The 19,807-nt window shown below is 40.1% G+C and overlaps 1 protein-coding gene across 1 annotated transcript in view; it reads left to right on the top strand.

Moving 5' to 3' along the window:
• The window catches only part of KAT2B (lysine acetyltransferase 2B), a 92,281-nt gene that overhangs the window by 24,536 nt on the left and 47,938 nt on the right, over positions 1-19,807 (top strand). Inside the window, exons 2-3 of the mRNA XM_081071513.1 lie at positions 4,727-4,853; positions 18,667-18,812. Of these exons, the coding sequence (XP_080927639.1) occupies positions 4,727-4,853; positions 18,667-18,812 (273 nt within the window). The remainder of the gene's footprint in view (positions 1-4,726; positions 4,854-18,666; positions 18,813-19,807) is intronic.

Consider the following 19,807-nt stretch of genomic DNA (forward strand, 5'->3'; position numbering starts at 1 on the left):
CAAGTGGTAAAAGGTGTGTTCAGAAGCATGCACATACTACTTTCTTCTGAAATGAACTGTTCTTCCCCTCCTCTCATGACCCTCATATGTTTAGATCTCCCTGACATGCCCCTGTTAACATGTTTATTTATTTATGTATTTATTTTTTATTGGGGGATATTGGGGAACAGTGTTTTCTCCAGGGCCCATCAGCTCCAAGTCATTGTCCTTCAGTCTAGTTGTGGAGGGCGCAGCTCAGCTCCATGTCCAGTTGCCATTTTCAATCTTTAGTTGTAGGGGGTGCAGCCCACCGTCCCATGTGGGAATTGAACCGGCAATCTTGTTCAGAGCTCGCCCTCTAACCAACTGAGCCATCCGGCCACCCCTCCAGAAGCTCAGCGGCAGCTCGTTGTCTTCAATCTAGTTGTAGAGGGCGCAGCTCAGTGGTCCATGTGGGAATCAAACCGGTAACCCTGTTGTTTAGAGCTTGCCCTCTATCCAACTGAGCCACCTGCCATCCATGTTTTTATGTTTTTTTTTAATTGAGGTAATATTGGTTTATAACATTATGTAAGTTTCAGGTGTACAGCATTATAATTTGTATCTGTGTACACTATAGTGTGCTCAAAAGTCTGTAGTGTCCACCCATCACCATAGGTTTGACCCCCTTTACGCATTTTGTCCTCCCCCTACCAGCAATCTCTTGTTCCTGTCTGTAACTTTATTTTTGTTTTGTTTTCTTTTCTGTTTGGTTTATATTCCACATATGAGTGAAATCATATGTTTTTTATCCTTTTCCATCTGACTTATTTTACTTAGCCTAATACCTTCAGTCCATCCTATTGTTGCAAATGGCAATATTTCATCTATTTTATGGCCGAGTAGTATTCCATTGTCTATACTACGTCTTCTTTATTCATCAGTTGATAAGACACTTAGGTTCTTTCCATATGTTGGCTGTTGTAAATAATGCTGCAGGGAACGTAAGGATGCATACCTTTTTGAATTAGTGTTTTCATGTTTTTCGGATAAATACCAGGAAGTGGAAACAAAACAAAGGCAAACAACCAAATGGGAAAAGAAGATATTTGCAAATGCTCTTTCCAATAAGGGCTAATATCCAAAATATATTAAAAAAAAACTCCTACAACTCAACAACAAAAATCAAACAACTTGATTATAAAAATGGGCAGAGGATCTAAATAGACATTTTCCAGGGAAGATCTACAGATGGTCCACAGACACGTGAAAAGATGTTCAATATGTTTAATTATCAGGGAAATGCAAATCGAAGCCACAGTGAGATATCACCTCACACCAGTTAAAGTGGCTACGGTATTATCAAAAACACAAGAAAAAAACAAATGTTGGAGAGCATTGGAGAAAACGGAACCCTTATACACTGTTGGTGGGATTCTAAATTGGTGCAGCCACTGTGGAAAACAGTATGTAAGTTCCTCAAAACATTGAGAATAAAACTACCATATGATGCATGGGTAATGGATCCATTATTAGTATCCGTCTTTTAGATCAGAGATACGTAACTGTGGCTACACATTGGAATCACTAATTTAAAAAAAAAAATGCTGGTGCCTGTGACCTGTCCCCAGAGATTCTGATTTAATTGGTCTGAGGTCAGGTGTATGTATTGCGCTTTAACGAGTTCCCTAGTAATTCCAGTGTGTCTCTAAGGTTGAGAACCACTGGGGTAGATTTTTATTTGTGCACAGATTTCTTGTGTCCTCAGTACCTGGTCCTGTAATTGACATGTAGTAGGTGCTCAGTTAGTGTTTTAAGAATAAGTAGATAGATGAGATGAGAAGTGCATGAGATAGTAGGAGAAATTCATGTTTTGTTTATTCTTTTGTTTCTTCCCTATGCATTCTTCCCATCCACCCTCCCAATGCAGAGGAAATACTCCCCATTAGCATTGTCTTCTGAGATAATACAGTCCTTATACTGTCTTGTGTGAAAAGCAGTGGTTTGGTTCCATAAGTACCAACTCCAACCAAGCATAGTACTGAGAGATTTCTTAGCTGTGGATGCAGACTTTTGAACCAAAAATGGTGTTTTCTCAAGTTTGATGGCTGTTCCTATAGAAGAATAGTAAGTATATAGGCCAGCTTTAGGATTCATTCAGAGCAAGTTGGCTTCTTCCGCTTCCCTGTAATGAAGGAACTTCATACTTAACTAGGTCACTGTGGAGTTACTGTGCTAGCTATGGTTGATATTATTCTGGTCCATACAGAGTTCCTGACGGTTTTGCTTCCTGCCTATAGACAGCCTGCCACAGGAGACTTGAGCTGTGGTTGCTAATGTGCCCAGAAGCAAAATCCATTACATTTGTCGAAAGCTAAAGTAGTTACTGAAGCAAATGAGGACAGACTCCTAAACCACATGATTTTTTGGAGTTTTGAACTTTAGTCGTTACCCACTTGACCACTAACCCTCAAGTAAATCTTGGGCCTTAATAAGTAATGAAACCCTTGACTTGGCATCTTGATAATTTTAAGGAGACTCCTGTGTTCTCTTGGTGGGCCTTGGTGAAGGTATTCCTGTTCCTTTTCATCTAGATATCAAAGAGATTGGAAAGTTCTGGATTGTATTAGTCATTATTGTACTTTCCTGTGTAATAGAATGCATAGTTTCTCTTTCTCTAACCAAAGACCGTTTTGAAAAGGGCAGCCAGATCAGAACAACTGCTCAGAAAAGCCAGCAGGAGGATTTAGAAGTCCCTTGTAGTAGCTATTCCAATATTAGGAGAGGAGTAGGGGCTGGTTTCCTCCATCCCTACAAGTATTTTAGGGATGCTTTCTTGGGTGCAAGTTCTCATGAGAGTCTTCTCAAGAATGTGTCCTCTGAGACCTTTCCAGTCTCTGAAGATGTGGATGGCTTATTGCAGAGAATTTTAAGGCCTGGTTCAGCTTTGTAACAGAGCACTCTGGGGGTAATAGGTACTGCCTGATATCTGGCTAAACAAGAGGGTCACTTGAGCTACTCACTAGGGTTGTGCTGTTGTGGGCGCTGATGTAAGGTCCTTCTTTTGGTTCTGTCTTTTCCATGTTCACTCTGATGAAATATGAAACATAGTCAGGTTGGGCTTGCCAGATTCATAGGGCCCTCTGTAAAGGAACTTAGGTTCAGAAACAGATTTTTATTCCTCCACCTTGACCCTTCTTGCCTTGACAATTATTCTTCTTTTATTTTTTGTACATGCACACACACTTCAGAAACCATCCCTGTTGTGAAGAATTTTTGGTATGAGGTTTGGTATGGGGTTACGGCAGCAGCCATTCTGGTGTGTTCTAGAAATCAGATTTCTCCTAACTTCCGCCATCAGGTACATGGCAGAGCTTGGGGGATTGGGTTGTAGGTGTGGGGAAGCCTAAGCAGGGAGAAAAGACCTAGGAAGGAACCGAAGATCTAACACAAAGCCCAAGCACAAAAATCTGTGCAATTTGTTTTATAGACTAGTGCTGTCCAGTAGAAGTATAATGTGAACCATGTGTGTAATTAAATGTTCTGGTAGCCACGTTAAAAAAGTAAAAATATACAGGTCAAATGAATTTTAGTATCTTTTATTTAACTCTATATATCTAAAATACTAGTGTTGCAGCATGTAATTATGAAAATTATTGAGATTTTATTTTTGCACTAGTCTAATAGATCTGGTATGTATTTTATAGCTACAGTACATTTTAGTTTGAACTAGCCACGTTTCAAGTGCTCAATAGCCCTATGTGGTAGTGGCTGCCATATTGGACAGCGTATATGGAAGACTCTCACCCGAATGGATCAGCTTATGTTACATGTTATTCTAACAATTTTCTGGTTTCCCAGCCATGGCAGATTTGAAGCAATAAATAAATGGCAAGAGTAGTTGAGTGGTAAAGGACAGCAGGGAATGGGCAGAAGGATTGTAAGTGGCTGGTGTCGTTCAGTGCAAGCATGCTAGCCTTCAATCCTTATGACCCTGAAAGTATGCAACGCAGTAGCTTGGCAGAGTGAAAATAATTGGTATCTTTGCGTGCTTGTTCTCTACTTCATAATCCGAGTTACCACAAAAAGGCTAAATAATAGTCACTGTTCTCTAAGAAGGCAGGGAAATGTGAAGAGTTTGTGGAAAAAGTAGGAAGATTTCTAGCAAGTGTTGCTAAAATAACAGTGTTCTAGTACAGGAAACTTGGGAAGTAGACACAGGTATAAATCCCAGACTACATGACGAGTCCCTCTCCGTTTCTAAAGCTGGGAGCCCACAAAGCACTGCGAGGAGCCTGAAAGTGTGGCTTCAACTGGGTGTGTCCCTTTTCATGTCCTTAAGATTGCTAACTTCTTCATTTCTGCGGCTTTCCCTTCTGGTCCATGGATGGGCAAGGCTCACCTGTGGCCTGGGCCCCAGCTGTGTTCCAGGGGCCTCGGGAGTCTGACTTGCTGCTTTGGGGAGCTTTCTGGATAGACGTTCTTCTCCATGGACATTTACTTGGGGCAGCGGGACCAAAGTGTGTGGGCTTGCATTACTCAGATTCCAGCCAGCAGAACAAACAACATAACAGAAACCCAAATGGCCAAATCAGACACCCTCTTGGCCTTTTCTCTGTTTTTGTTTCGTCTGCATATGTAGAAAATTATAAAGTCAGGAGCAGGGAGAGTTACGGCCATATAACTAGTGTGTATTGTTCTCATGTAAAACATTCAGTCCATTGATGCCTGTTACATAATTTTCTCTCTCTCTTTATTCCTTTTTTAGGCCGAGGAGTCTTGTAAATGTAATGGCTGGAAAAACCCCAACCCTTCTCCCACTCCCCCCAGAGCCGATCTGCAGCAAATAATTGTCAGTCTGACAGAATCCTGCCGGAGTTGTAGCCATGCCCTAGGTGAGTTCCTAAATCTTCAAAGCAACTCCAATGATGTCATTAGTTCCTGAAAGTTCTAACTTACATGAATTCTGTGGGTTAAACCAACTTGCACACTATTTACCTCTATATGAGGCAACAACAAAAGAGTCTCTTCACTTTCATGAATTTGCTGGGGAGGGCTTCATGTGAGAGACAAACCCTGCGCTCTTTGCACTGACTACCTCCTTTCCCCAAGAGCTGGGTTGGACTGGGGGATTTCCAAATAAGATGAACCATGGACAGCTGAGCTAGTTAGAATAATGTGTAACATGTCCTGATTCATTTTGATGGGGGCCTAAGGGTTTGTGAACCCCCCAACCCCTGAAGGTTGAAACCTCAACCAACTGGTTCATTGTCTTATTTTTATTATTATTTTATGATGCCCTGAACTTTTTTGAAATGCTTCATTTTATTTTCATACTCTTTAGTTTCTTGCATCTGGTAGCTCTTTCTTCATGGGGGTCATGTTCAGTAAATGTTTGCCTATGTTTTCTCTTTCAACTTTATCTGTCCCTGCAAGATAATCGTTGTCACTCTGGCAGGATAGACTGCCAGAGTTACTCAACTCAACTATGCTCATGTGTTCTTGTTCTGACAGTAGTTTTAAGATAAATGTTTTTTTTTTTAAATTGTGTTTTGTTTGAGTAGATAAATGTTAATGGGTAATTAGTTCCCCTAGATATTAAAATTTCAGTTCATAAAGGATCTTGGGAAGATTATGCTTAATTTTTTGCCTTATCCAGTCTCCCAGAGAATGTCTTTATGTCCCGTTCATTGTCCCATATTGCAAGGGCATCATACTTAACTGGGCAGAATATTCTAACTAAAGTGGCTTTTTCACATCTGACCATTTATTAAGTGGGTGCCTTCTTTTTGCCATCGTCTTGCTCACAGGCTTCCAGCTGACATCAGATGGTGTAGCATCAGCCTTCAAGGTCAGCATGGTGTTAGGCCGAGTCTGAGGTTTCATTTTGTACTCAGCTGGAGAGTATTTCAATACTTCAGAGCAAAAAAATAGGTAGCGTGATCTTCCCAGGAAGTTACTGTACTGGAGTAACCTTCTGAAAAAGGAAATAGAGAACGTTGATCTCACAAAAGAAATAAACACACTGATGATTACATCATCGTGTTGATTTTAGCTGGTATGTAAAGTAATGTAAGTTCTCTTTTTTTTTTTTTTAAGTTCTGATTTTTGAAGCAGCCAGTGTAAGGCAAAGATTTTGAAAATTACAGAAACACCTTTGCTTGTAAGTTACTTTTTTCACACTTGATCCCTTTATGATTGCCTCAGGAAATATGATGCAATAAAAGGCGCAAGCACTCCTTAAGCACTGGGCTTGGACTGTATTGGTTATTGATTGGGAAAATCCAATTATCCTACATCAATTAACATTTAAAAACAGATCCTTCTTAGCTGAGCAGAATGTCTCCATTCTGAGCATGTAAACACACATGAATACCCAAAGACAGAAATAGCCTTTTACAAAGAAAAGCCAACTTTCTTCCCTTTTGTATTTTCTTAATAGGCTTTGAAAACATATACCTTTATTTGACAAAACATAATCAAGAATGGGGAAAGAAGGTACCTACCATTGATCTGGCAAATCTATGCCAAAAATTTAACCTTATATAGAAGTTAAGTGCCTTCAAATGAGCTAAGAGAGCAGTTATTATAGACTTACTTATTCATGATATTAAAAAAACTGGAAACTCCTCTTAAACTTCCCAATGTAAGAGATAATTAGTTGAATGATGAAATCTACGTTATGAAATTTAATATGGCCATTAAAAAAGATACGTTTTCCAACATGGAAAGATACTTCATATGAAAAAGCATAAAATATGCATAAAGCAGCTTAATTGGAAGTTTTCTAATTTAGGAATTACAGTACCTGCCAGCCCAAGTTCAAATCCTGGCTTTACAACTGGTAGCTCAGAGATGGAGCGTCTTATTTAATCCGCCTGGACCTCAGTTTTCTCCATTCAAAAATGGAGTTAATAGTATCTACCTCTTAGGATTGTTGTGAGGATGAAATGAGATAATACATGTAAAAATTTTAGAACAGTGCCTGGCAAATCAATGCATTATTATGAGCTCTTCTTGTTGTTGTTAGTATTACCTACTCTTCTGGTTCTTTCACTTCGAACAACAGATATGAATTCTGTGTAGTTTAACTAAGAAAACTGTGTTTATAAGAAGGGTACTGGTAGCTCCCAGAAACTGAAAACAAATGTAAACCCGGTTTCAGTCTGATCTGAGGATCAGCTGCAGGAATTCATGGGCCTTCTGTCCTGGACATGGCCTCCCGATGAATCTGTTTTAAAGGCCTCCGTCCCTGTGAGTATTGATTCAGGATTTAAATCCCCCAAGAAGGGGATCTGATTGGCCTGTCACATGCCCAGCCTCTCGGCATGTCACCTTCACGGAGAACTACATGGAAGTTAATCATTCCCAAATGCAAGAACAGCATCAGGAGTATAATCTCATTTTCTTAGCTCAGAAAATATGGCATATTTTAAGATATATAAACAGAAGAAGATCAGGAAGGATGTATTTAGAGTTTCTGACAGTGATTTTTTCAGGGTTTGGGGATTTATAGGTGTTTTAAAAATATTTTTCCCTTCTTTTCTCCTTCTTTCCCCCTCAATCCCTCTTCAGTCTGCTTTTTAAAAATTGAAATGTCTGCACCTTTTCAAGTACTCTTGGAATTATTTCCAGAATGCCATGATGTCTTAGTATCAAGGCTGTTGAGAACCATTTGTTTCAGAGATTACGCTTGCTCCCACCTATCCCTTCACCCCTCTTTATTTATTTATTTATTTATTGAAATGTCAAATTACATTTATTAAACATTTAAGGTGATACTAAAAGGGAGAAAAGTTACGAGTGTTTCAAGTAAATTCGCTAAATAATAAAATCCATTTTCTATTCCGTAACTTATTTTAATTACAGTAACTGAGATAAATGTTTTGAAATATGATTTCAAACATTTCTTACCACTATCTCATGTTATTGTGTTCATGTATATAATTTTTTCAATTCTCTTTTTACGCTTTATTTATTTATTTATTTTAGACATTCAATATTATTTTGTGTGCACATAGTGGTTACACATTTATATAATTTAAGAAATGATCTCCCTGACTAGTCTAGTACCCACCTGCCCCAGCATCCCCTTAAAAAAGAACTTTTTATTATAGAAAGTTTCAAATATATGTAAAGTGGAAAGAATAGTTTAATAAACCACCTTCTACCCATCACGTGGCTTTAACAATTATTAATATTTGCCACCCCCCCCCCTTTTATTTGCCAGAGTATTTTAAGCAAGTTCCAGGCATCTTTCATGCAGATTACTTCTTAAGGATTACCAACAAAGTAGAGATTGGGGTCTAAAGAATTTTGTCAAGCTTCATTCAAGCCTGAGTTCTCCAGTACTTTTCAATTTGGGTCTGCTGGTCTGTTTTCACAGTTACTGTTCTGAGCATGGTTAACTTAGTTACCAGTAATCATATACATGTGTCGTTATGTAACATTGCTGGATTTGTCAAAATAAAACATTCAGACTTATCAATTGAGATGATGTCTATTCTATTGACTTGTTGTTGAGCATCTTTTGGCTCAGCCGTACATGTTCTTTTGACAGTGAGCTCTAGTTTCATGTGGTCTCCTGACAGTTACTTCCATCCCAGGAGTCCTTGGCCTTCCATCATTTGATACTCTTCTGTGTCTCTTGGGTACAAAACACAGGACTGACGACAGTCTGATCAAATGGAAAGACCATTCAACTGGGAGTTGGGAAATAAGAATTCTAGGCCTGGCTCATCAGTTTACAAAGTCCCTTAACCTCTTTGTAGTTCATTGTCTTCATTTACGGAATGAAATGGTGAATTTAGATCTACTGTCTAATGTTATAGCTGCTTGATACATGTGGCTAATGAGCACTTGAAATGTAGCCACTCCAAATTGAGATGTGCTGTAGTGTAAAATACACGTGAGATTTTGAAACCTTAGTATGGAAAAAAACACATACCGTATTAATGTTGATTACATGCTGAAGTATTTTGGATATTGTGTCACTAAAATTTATTACAATTAATGTCACCTCGTTTTTAAACCTAAAATACATGTATGGCTTATGTTGTATTTCTAGTGCATAGTGCTGGCCTAGAATATTCTAGTTCATTTTCTGAAATTATTTGACATTTGGTATTGGTACAGTTAAATTCATTTACAAAAATTTGACCAAAGATTTCAACAAAGCATTTCAGTGGGCCCAAATATTTCTCCTTATTTTTATTATTAATAAAAACTCCTTTTGCGACTGCTTGTTTAACTAACAACCTGTTTTTATGACCAGGAAAGGAGTAAACACGCTCTTGTGACCAAAACAGTTGGATTTTTATTGTAATTTTTTTGGGGCCCACTGTTGTGAACTGTGCCAGAACTTAACTGATTATTAAATTTGACTAGTGGTAATTTTTTTACAATTTTATGTAGGTTTTTGATTATTTTTCAATGCCATCAGCTTTTTCTGACATATACACACACACACACACACATATATATATGATATATGTATATATGTATTTTTAATATACACATTATATATATACAGATATAACATTACAAGAGTGGAAATTGCAATTCTTTATCATTATGGTTACTTCTGCTTGCTTACTTGCTTATTTACAGTAGAAATTTTCCAAGGAAAGTAAAGAGCTAGCATTGATTAGCTAGCATTGATCACACTGGACCTTATTTCTTGAATAGTATGAAGTATGAAGGGACTGCCGCTGTTTTTCTCATGGACTGTTTCAAACATTTAGATCATAGGCAGATCATGTGACCCAACACCTTTTCTTTGGCCTTATCACACTTGCAAAGACCTCTGCCACTCAGTCACTCCCTGGTTCCCATTTACGCATGTACTGTGCCGAAGCCAAATGACCTGGTACTCAGCCAGCACACTGACACAGCCACCCGAGTCAGCATATTTCTCTTGGCTGGGTGTCCTCTGTTCTCCTAATACCGCCTTTTATACACAGGTTTCAGAGTTGTTAGGAACTGAGAGCCTGGTACAGCAGGAGTTAAGGGGATAATAAACCTGTTAATATTTTTCCTGCTTGGTGTACGTCGCTTTTCCCTACCTTCCTCTAGTCGTGAAGTCCTGGTGATTTTCCTTCCGTGAGCTTCCCTCAAGCACTGCCCCAGTTCAGGCTTGTTCTCTGTATTTGGCTGTTTCTGCACCAGTACCTGGAGAACCTGTCTCCATTCTCGTGTGCCCAACTTCCCAAGGAAGTAGCGATCTAATCTGATCACATTCTCCTGCTTAACCTCTCGGAGCTTCCCATTCTCAGAATGAAGTTCGACGATAGCTCAGTGTGAGGGATCCTTCAGGCCTCGACTGTCTAGCTTTGACCCCACTCCCCCTCTCTATGTCCTCTCTGAAGTTCTTTGCACTTTCTCCCACCTCTGCTTCAGATGTGGAGGCTCACACCACCTGCAATGCCTTTCCTTCATCTTCCGCCAGGGGAATCCTACTCACCTTCAAGGTTCTACTACTATAGAACTTGGTAGAGAGAATAAAGGCCTTCTTGGAGCTCGATTGCAATGTTCCTTTTTGGATGACTGTAATTGTCTATACCCTCGTTGGTTTTCTATATTGGACTGAGACGAATGACTTTTTCTCTAGTTCCTAATATGGTTAGCTCCTTGGGTTTATTTCTTCATTGATAAATATTCGTTAAATTCAGTAATACTAAAAAGGTGGCTGATTGCATTTATTTGCAGAGGAGCTTTCCTAGTTTGTCCTCTATATTGCACTGGTCAACACAGTAGCCACTAGCCACATGTGGCTGCTGGGCACTGGAAATGTACTAGGTAAAACTGAAATGTGCTGCAAGTACAAAATGCACACAGGTGTTGAAGAGTTAGTATGACAAAAGAATGTTAAATGTTAGTAATTCTTTATATTGACTACATGTTGAAATGAATAATCTGATATATATGTACATATATGTAAATAATTAGGTTAAATAAGATGTATTGATAAAATTTCACCTATATCTTTTACCTTTTTTTTAAAGTGGCTGCTAGAATATTTAAATGCACATAGGTGGCTTGCATTGTATTTCCATTGGACTGCACTCATCTAAAGGGCTCTTGATCTTCAATTCCTCTTTTTCTCCATTTCAGAGTTGAGATTGCAAAAGATGAAACCATTTTTTTAAACTAGAAGCCTTTTGCACAAGTGCAAAAGGTTTCATTGAGGGAATTTGTTTTTACCTCTTTTTGTCTTGACCTCAAATTCCCATGAACGAAAAACGTATTTGAACAGTTACAAATCCTATGAATGTAGTGCCGTTTGCTTTCTAGTCACAAGGAGCAGAGATATGTTAGCTGCCTGCCCAGCTGCTGCCTGTTCACCCTGCAGGGCCTGTGAGGCCTGGCAGGCTGTCCTCAAGAGAAGTGCATGCCAGTGATACATGGAGCCAGAGCTTAGGGAGGGGCACAGCACACTGTGACAATGTACTTCCTGTTCCCAGCAAGGCAACAGCTGCACCATGGTTCTTGGCGTAGGTTTTTGGTGGTTGACTCTGTGGCACCCTGGGTATTTGCAAGTCTGACACAGCAGGGAGAGGTGCCAAGGTACACCCTCCTAGAGAGATGTAAAGACAGAAAAGCCTCCCCCAGTCCTCGGACTCACACTTTCCCATCGCTTCCGCATTCTCCACACAAGACCAGGAGGAGTGAGCTTTTCCCCCCAGTTAAGGGTTGGCCATTTTTGAGTACCTTTATTGATGCTTTGTACCAGGGTTTTCGAAGACTATTTGAAATGAAAGTAGGATAGTTTACATTTGACTCAAATTCTGGGTGGAAGGAAGACTTCAATTTTTTTTTTTTAATTTGGAAATAATTTCAGACTTATTTCAGAAATTTCAGAAAAGTCATGAGAATAGTAGTGAAGAATATCCAGTGTTTTTTTCCCCTAGATTTACCTATGGCTAATACTTTTCCCTATTGGCTTTGTCTTTTGTTCTCATGTATACAGCGGGTGCCCAAAAAATGTATACACATTTTAAGAAAGGAATAAAATGGTATTAAAATTGTAATACTCCACCTGAAACTAATATAAAATAATACTGAATGTCAACTGTAACTGAAAAAAAAAAACTTTAAAAAATTCAAAAAATAGGGTAATACTCAATATATACTGATAACAAAAGATGAATACGAGTCGTGTATACATTTTTTTGGCACCCCCAGTACATACAAATACACCCATATACAGACAGCCTTATATATATGGTATGTATATGAGTCTGTATATGTGTGTGTATTTGTATGTATATATTTGTTTTTCCTGGACTATGTGAGAATAAGTTGCATAAACATCATGACCCCTTTCCTCTAAATACTTAAGTATGTATTTCCTAAAAATAAGGATATTCTTTTATATAACCTCAGGTCAATTACCAACTGCATTACATTTTAACTTTAATGTGTAATACTTGAATCTACTGCTTGATTCCAGTTTTATCAGTTGACCCAGTTTTATCAGTAGCCTATTTTCCTCTCATTAAGCATCTAGTCTGGAATCACATATGTATTTAGTTGTTATATGAAAGGAGGACACAGTTTGCCTACGCTATTCACACTCAAAAGTTCTGACGTCAACTGTGTGGGTTTTTCCACACCAAGTAATTTTTCGCTCTCCGGTGGACACTGAATGGATGTCGTACGATTTAACTCAATTCTAACATTAACTGCCTGAAGTTAGTACACAGTCCCCACAGGTTAAGGGCTCAGTCTCTCTCCTTTTCCTCACTTCAGATGCTAGGTGCAAATCCAAGTTGTTATCTGGACTTCTGACTTACCTGCTATAAATTGGAGGTTCCCATGACCCCTCCTCAAGTTCGATAATTTTCTAGTGGCTCATGGAACTCAGGAGAACAGTTTACTTACTAGATGACCAATTTATTATGAAAGGATGCAACTCATAAGAGCCAGATGGAAGAGATGTATAGAGCAAGGTATGGGGGAAGGGGGGCATGGAGCTTCTGTGCCTCTCCAAATGTGTCCCCTCCCAGCACCCCCATATGTTCACTAACGCTGAAGCTCTCTGAACCCCTTCACTGAGGGTTTTTATGGAGGCCTTATTACGAAGGCACATTTGATTAAATCATTGTCTACTAGTGATTAACTCAACCTCTAGACCCTCTCCCCTTCTGGAGGTGGAGTGGATGGGCTGAAAATTCCAACTCTCTAATCAGTTGTTCGGTTCCTCTGGCAACCAGCCTCCCATCCTTAGGGGTTTCCAAAAGTCACCTCATTAACATAAACTCAGGCACAGTTGAAAGGGACTTGTTACCAATAACAAAAGACACTCCTTTCACCTTTCTTGCTCTCATTACTTGTGAAATTCCACCAGTGTTTGAAACACTGTGCCAGGAAAGGGAATGAAGACCAAACATGTATTTGTTCTTTTGTATCACACAGTATCACAGCGGGTCTCTTTAGTCTCCTAACCTGGAACAGTTCCTCAGCCTTTTTTTTTTTTTTTTTTTTGGTCTTTTACGACTTTGACATTTTGGTGGAAGGATGTTTTTAATTTTGAAAACAAACCTTTTAAAGAACTGGAAGAAAATACATTTTTCTTTCGTTTCTGTAGGAAAGACCTTAAAGAAATGCCAGCCATAGATTTGGCTTTCTAAAAAATTTAAAATTCCTATACAACTAAACCAACCAAAAACCCCCAACAAAATCCAGGAGCATTGGCAATGAATATGACAGACAATAAAGCTCTTTCAAGGCATTAAGAAAAAGACCAACATCCTGAAAAAGCAGGCAGAGGACGTGAATAGGCAGAACAAATACAGATAGCCAGGAACGTGACAAACAAACAACTCCAAGGGTATCCCAGTGAATGCAAATCAGAACGGTGGGGGATCACGTTAATTTTTTGAAACATTGAGGAAGTTACTGAGACTGATTCTTCACTGTTGGCAAGTGTGGGAGAGGGGTATTCTGTCACACTGCTGATACAGTGTGCATTGATGCAAACTGTATGGGGCGGAGATTAGGGAGCATGTATCAAAGCTTTAAGTAATGATGACTTAGTGTTATGAGTTCTGTGGCAGATTAATTGCTATTGATTTGTGCATTGGAGTTTACAGAGTTTTATTTCATCTTATTTTTAAAAAATTAATAATATACTTGCAGACTTACATGGGGAAGAAGAAAGTCTCCTCCACCCTCCTAGGTTCTTTCAGCTAGTCTAATAATTAAATCGACACGAGCCAGATTAATGAGAAAAGAACCAAGTTTAATTATATGAGTATGCATGGGAACCCCACATGAGTACATGAGAGAGTCAGAGACCCTGTATGCCTGAGAGGTTCCAAGACAGAAAGGGAAAATGAGGTATATATAACATTCTGATAAGGCACCTGGGGCTTCAGAGGGGAGGAAGATCATAGCAGGACAATAAGAAGAGTAGATGTTCAGTAATCAAGTAGTTTGCCCTGCCCTACAGATAGGTTAAAAAAAGTTATTTCTAGAGATAACTCTCATTATGGGCAAGGCCCCTAATTTAAATTCTTTAAGTGAGAGGAAGAAGTTTTCTCCTGAGCCGACAGGGTCTTGATGGCCTTCAGCTCAAAATAATTCACATGTCAAAGAGCAACATTTGGGGGGAGGGGACTGTTCTAAACCCATACATTTGTAAATAATAGAGGCATATCTCTTTAAGAAAACATACTTTTAAATAATTGAATGGAACTTATTTACATCAGAAAAGCTTTTATAAGATTAAGAGAAGGATTTCTTTCAATAATGAGTGACCCTTTTGGGTTAAATGTGAGTTGATTATCAGTATAGTAAGTGGTTTAACTTTGCAGTGAAGTTTGACGTGGCTTGGTGTTGGTTGTGGGCTCCTGAGCAGATCCTACCTAAGTAAGTCCTGATCAGCAGCCACAAAGAGTCAGGAGCAGTTTTCAGATGTGGGGCTGTTGGGGGCAATGGTATTTTGGGAAGACTACCATGGCAGTGGAAAGAATAATCCGGGGGCTGTTTTGGTACTGTAGGCTTGAGATCCCAATGGCCATAAACTTAGGAATGGGGAAAAGTGAAGACTCTGAGGCAAAGTGAGGAAACTCAGCTGAATCTGGTGACTGGTAATAAGTGGAAGGTAGAGAATAATGAAGGAATGAATCTTGGCCCCTTGGCAGAAATGGGGCTGGCAAGAGGGAGTCACCATTTTGAGAAGGGCCATGAATTTTAATCCTAGAGGCAAGTTTGCCATGATGGTGGTACACCCATGATGTTGGGATGGGAAGGCTGTGTGGTGGGGTGTGGGGAAGATCTGAGCTTGAGGAGAGTTGGGCTGACTTAGGGATTTGATGAAAGGTAAAAACTGAGAGATGCTCAGAGACTTTGCCCATAGTGGAGCCCATAGTGGGAGACTGTGGGAACACGACAGCCCAAAGACTAAGTATTTATGGTGTAGTTATAACTGCCCTTGTCTACCTTTCTTATCACAGGGAAGGGTGTTTTTTTTCTCTCTCTGCCCCCACTCCAGCAACTTGTCCAGACCTTTTTTCCTTCTTGGGCAAGTGGTTTACTGTCTAGTTTCATCTGATCTTCCCTTACCCTATCCATTCTAGGAACCTTAACCCTTTCCATATGGTGTCATTCCTCTGCCTCTGTATGTCCCCTTTCACCCTGGCCCTATCTTTCCTTCATTCTCAGAGGAAAAGATACTCTCCTCTGCTGTAACAGTTACCCTCATTTGTCCAGCGGAGCCTCGCCCTTCCTCCTTTCTGGGAAGCTTGCTGTTTTGTTTACATTTTACCCCATGTCCAGCTCCTTATTCCTTTGTACTTTGGGTTACACATAGAGCTTTGAAGAGAGATCACGGATTTCCTCATGGGCAGAGTCAGAGGGAAATTAACCTTCTCAGGTCTCTCTTCTTAAGTATTTTAATTTTTATCTGGTCTACTTTTAAAAATGTGTGAGAAGATGGTTCCAGACAGTGGTTTTTGAAACCATGGAGCTCCAACAAGGGAAAGAGATGCCCCTCTCCCTCCAGCCTTCTGAAAATAGGAGTTTCCACCTCTGTTTCAGAGCAATACTTTCTAATGCTGATTAAGAATTCATTTGGCTAAAGTGTTTTGTGGGTTAAAAAAAAAATGAGCCTCTGGTTTCAACAATAAATAATGGCATGTTCCTCTATGAGTTAAACCCACTGTATGTTAGGTAGATTGTTTCATGTTATGGAGAATCAGGAGGAATTTATGTTATATTGTAGACTGATTGCTTTCATAGCTCATCACTGGAAAGAGATGAAAACATTGCAAGGTAAAAGTAGTCTTAAATTATTTCCATAAATAAGTGACATAAAAATCTTGACCCAATTGTCTCCAGAATGAGGGCTGTCTCCCAAAGGCTTCAAACTGACCTCAAGGACAATTTTGCAGTTTTCAGGAAAAAGAAAAAATGTCCTGGCAAATGTACTACTTAAAAGGAAGTCAAATTTCAGGCATCTTTTAGAAAGTGGTGAAGCTACATATTGCATAGCCATGTGTGAAGTAATAGATTTGAATATTAATTTTTGTGTTTAGACAAACATATTTGTAATTTTTCTGTGATGTAAGGTATTTATGCTCTTAGCAGCAGTTTAGTCAATTACTGCTTTTTCCATTTGATAATATAATAATACATTGTTGGCATTTTCAGGTTTAGATGTATCATTAGATTTATTGTATAATACCCAAGGCAGACAGATCACCAAATTTCCTTCCTCCCTCTTACCTTTTAAAAATGCTCTCTAGGGGTGCACACGCATGCACCTGTGTGTGCACATGCTCACTCATCACGAGGGTCCCATGACTCTGCCTTTCCATTACTTTTCTGCATTAGAAAGAAATTTAACCTGGGTGGCCTCTGCACCTCTAATTTTAACCCCATTGACCTGGCTTCCTCATGGACTTTTGGAAGGCCCACTCTCTTGTTTTTTAATCGTCTTAACTCTGAAATACCTTAGTTTGAGCTCTCTCAGAAGTAGACTGCAAGGCAGGGATTTGAATGCAAGTAATTTATTTGGGAATAAAATAAGGAGTGGAAAAGCGACATGAGGAGGAAAAAAAAAAGGTGGTCCATAAAGGGTGAGTTACCAAGCCACTTCCCAGAAGGAACTGGTGCTTCATTCTGTGGAGGGAAATGGGAAAGCGGATGTAGCACACGTACCTTACAGTTATTCCACCCACAGGGTAGGTAGACTTTGGTTGAAGGCTGCTCTTGTTGGGCAGGTGGGTGGCAGAGCAGAGTAGAGTGACAGGAAAAGGCCTAATATGGAATAATGAAGCTGCTGGTAGTTGGAAGCCTGGCGGTGTGCCCTGAAGTGGTAGGAAAGGAATATGTATAGGGTACCAGCAACATTGTCTCTCCCAGGCTCCTGATTGAGCTTCGTGGTTTAATGATAAGAGCACGGTTGTTTCTGGAGTAGACTGACCCATGCTGACACCTAGCAAGTATTCCTCAATAACCTACAATTCCATCTCCCTTTAAAAAGGCAGGGAAAAGCTTCTCACTCTTGTACACATTTTAGTCTTTCTTTAAAGATCATCTCAAGCACTTGTCTGTTCAAGCCTTTTAAAGCCAGTCACCAAGAGCAACCCCTAAGAGGATCGCTCTGCAAGTGCCGTCTCCCGTTATGCAGCAAGCATAGTGATACCTAGGTGCTGGGGATACAGAAATGAGACATGATCCCAGCCCAGAGGAGCTCGTGGGATGGTGGGTGGTTGGCTATTGGATGGCTTACCTAGACAGTCCTTTTCAAGTGAGAAAGGAAGTGCATCAACCAATCATTAAAAAAAAAAAATGTTTGTGGGTACATTAGAATTTGGGTCAGTTTTCATGTTCAGACCCTGGTTCTTTCTTGTTGACTGGGTGACACTGGATGAAACAGCATTCAGTCTCTCTGAGCATCAGTTTCCTCAGCTGTAAAATGGGATTATTAATACCTCCTTCTTGGGATTGTTTGAGGATTAAGTGGGATAACCTTGAAAAATGAACTGGATATAGGTAGAAGAGAGGACAGGGACATGGGGGAGAAGAAGATGAATGGATAGGTTACTTAACTATAGTAACACAGTAGAACAAAGGTAGGAAAAGTGGGTTTGGGGGCTTGACCATGGAGGATGTTGGATCTCAAGCTCCAATAGGAACTTGGCTGCAGAGACATTGAGCTATCAGTGTGTCTCAAAAAGGCTGAGATTAGGGCCTTCATTCAGCCTTTACACTAATATGCTATTCTTGGCTAACCGAGCTATTCACAGTAACTAGAACTAAACTTTTAGGGAGCTTGGTTTTATGCCCTGCTGAACCACAGATCCATAAATCCTGGAGACCACAGAACCCTCTTGACGTGGTAGAGAATTTGCCTCTATGGAAACATATAAAAGTTTAATGCTGTCGCGACCCGACTTGGTGCCAACAAGTTCTGGATGTTAAATTATACATTAGTATTAGAACACATGAGCTACTGGTCCATTTTTGGTGTTGGATGGAGAAGCCTAAGGCTCAACAGTGTAGCAATCTCTTAATTATAAGTCAGATTTGTGAGGAAGACTTAAATCTTACAGGGGTTCAGAAATTTCCTCTATTTATAATACAATCTAATGGGTTGGTGTTCCGGAAGGTTTGTGAGAGAGAACCTTCCATTTTGAAATTGAGAATGTTTGCGATTTCCAACTAACATTCCACATATGTCCCTTTGGTCTTTGTCTTAAGCTGCTCATGTTTCCCACTTGGAGAATGTGTCCGAAGAAGAAATGAACAGACTCCTGGGAATAGTGCTGGATGTGGAATATCTCTTCACCTGTGTCCACAAGGAAGAGGATGCAGATACTAAACAAGTCTATTTCTACCTTTTCAAGGTGCGATTTTGACATTTTAAAAGGCTTTTCTTCTTTCTCTCATTGTTCAGATGTGCTCAGTGTTTGTACTCCAGGGCACGGGTGGGCAGGCTCTCAGCTCATGGTATGTCTGCCCTCAGCGTTTGCCGAAGCATGCATTTCTTCATGAGGGAGTCTCTAAAATGACGTACCGTATGTTCAACACATCACTGTCTTTGAGAGCCTTCATACTTGTTTGCAGAGTTGAATATCTTTACTTGCTTATGCTTACGGATTTCTTTCCATGCACCCATCCATTCATCCATCCAGAAATATTTCTTGTACACCTGTTCCGTGCATGGCACTCATGTAGGCATGAGGGATAGATCCGTGCCTTCATGGAGTTTCCATTTCATTAGAAGAGGCAGACAACCAACAAGTAAATAATATATTTGCAGGTGGTGCTAAGTGCTGTGAAGACAAACAAAGTAGGGTAAGTGGAATCAGAATGGCAGGGATGGTAGTGGGTGGGGGGATGTGGTAATGAGGAAGGCCGTTAGAAAAGGCTTCTCTGAGGAGATGACAAACAGTTGGGCAGACACTGGAGAGGGGGGGATAGGAGCCATCCCTGAGAAGGGCTGCAGGAAGAGCCTGCCAGGCGGCAGAAAGAATAGGCATCTGGGCCGTGCAGCACGTGAGCTTGATGTGATGTGGGAAGAGCAAGGAGGCCAGCTGGTGGAGCCCAGTGAGCAAGGGGGAGGGGGTGGGAGGAGTTGTGCTTGAGGGGTGGTGGTGCTAGGGCCTTGACTCTTACACTTCAAGGGGGAGGAATCGAGAATTTCCAAATTTGTTTTGGCATCTTAACCACTGTTCCCTGTGTCTCATTGACACCAGTCACTGATTATTGCTGCCAGTCCCCATAACTAGCTCTACCTTAGCTCCATTTGGGTCATGTCACCTCCCATTCCATGGATGTACGTATCCCCAAGCTTCTGATGGGAGTGATGACAGACAGGTGTGAGGGGGAAACTTAGTGG

The sequence above is a fragment of the Rhinolophus hipposideros genome (genome assembly GCF_964194185.1).
Source record: "Rhinolophus hipposideros genome assembly, chromosome: 14".
In the NCBI taxonomy this organism is placed as follows: domain Eukaryota; kingdom Metazoa; phylum Chordata; class Mammalia; order Chiroptera; family Rhinolophidae; genus Rhinolophus; species Rhinolophus hipposideros.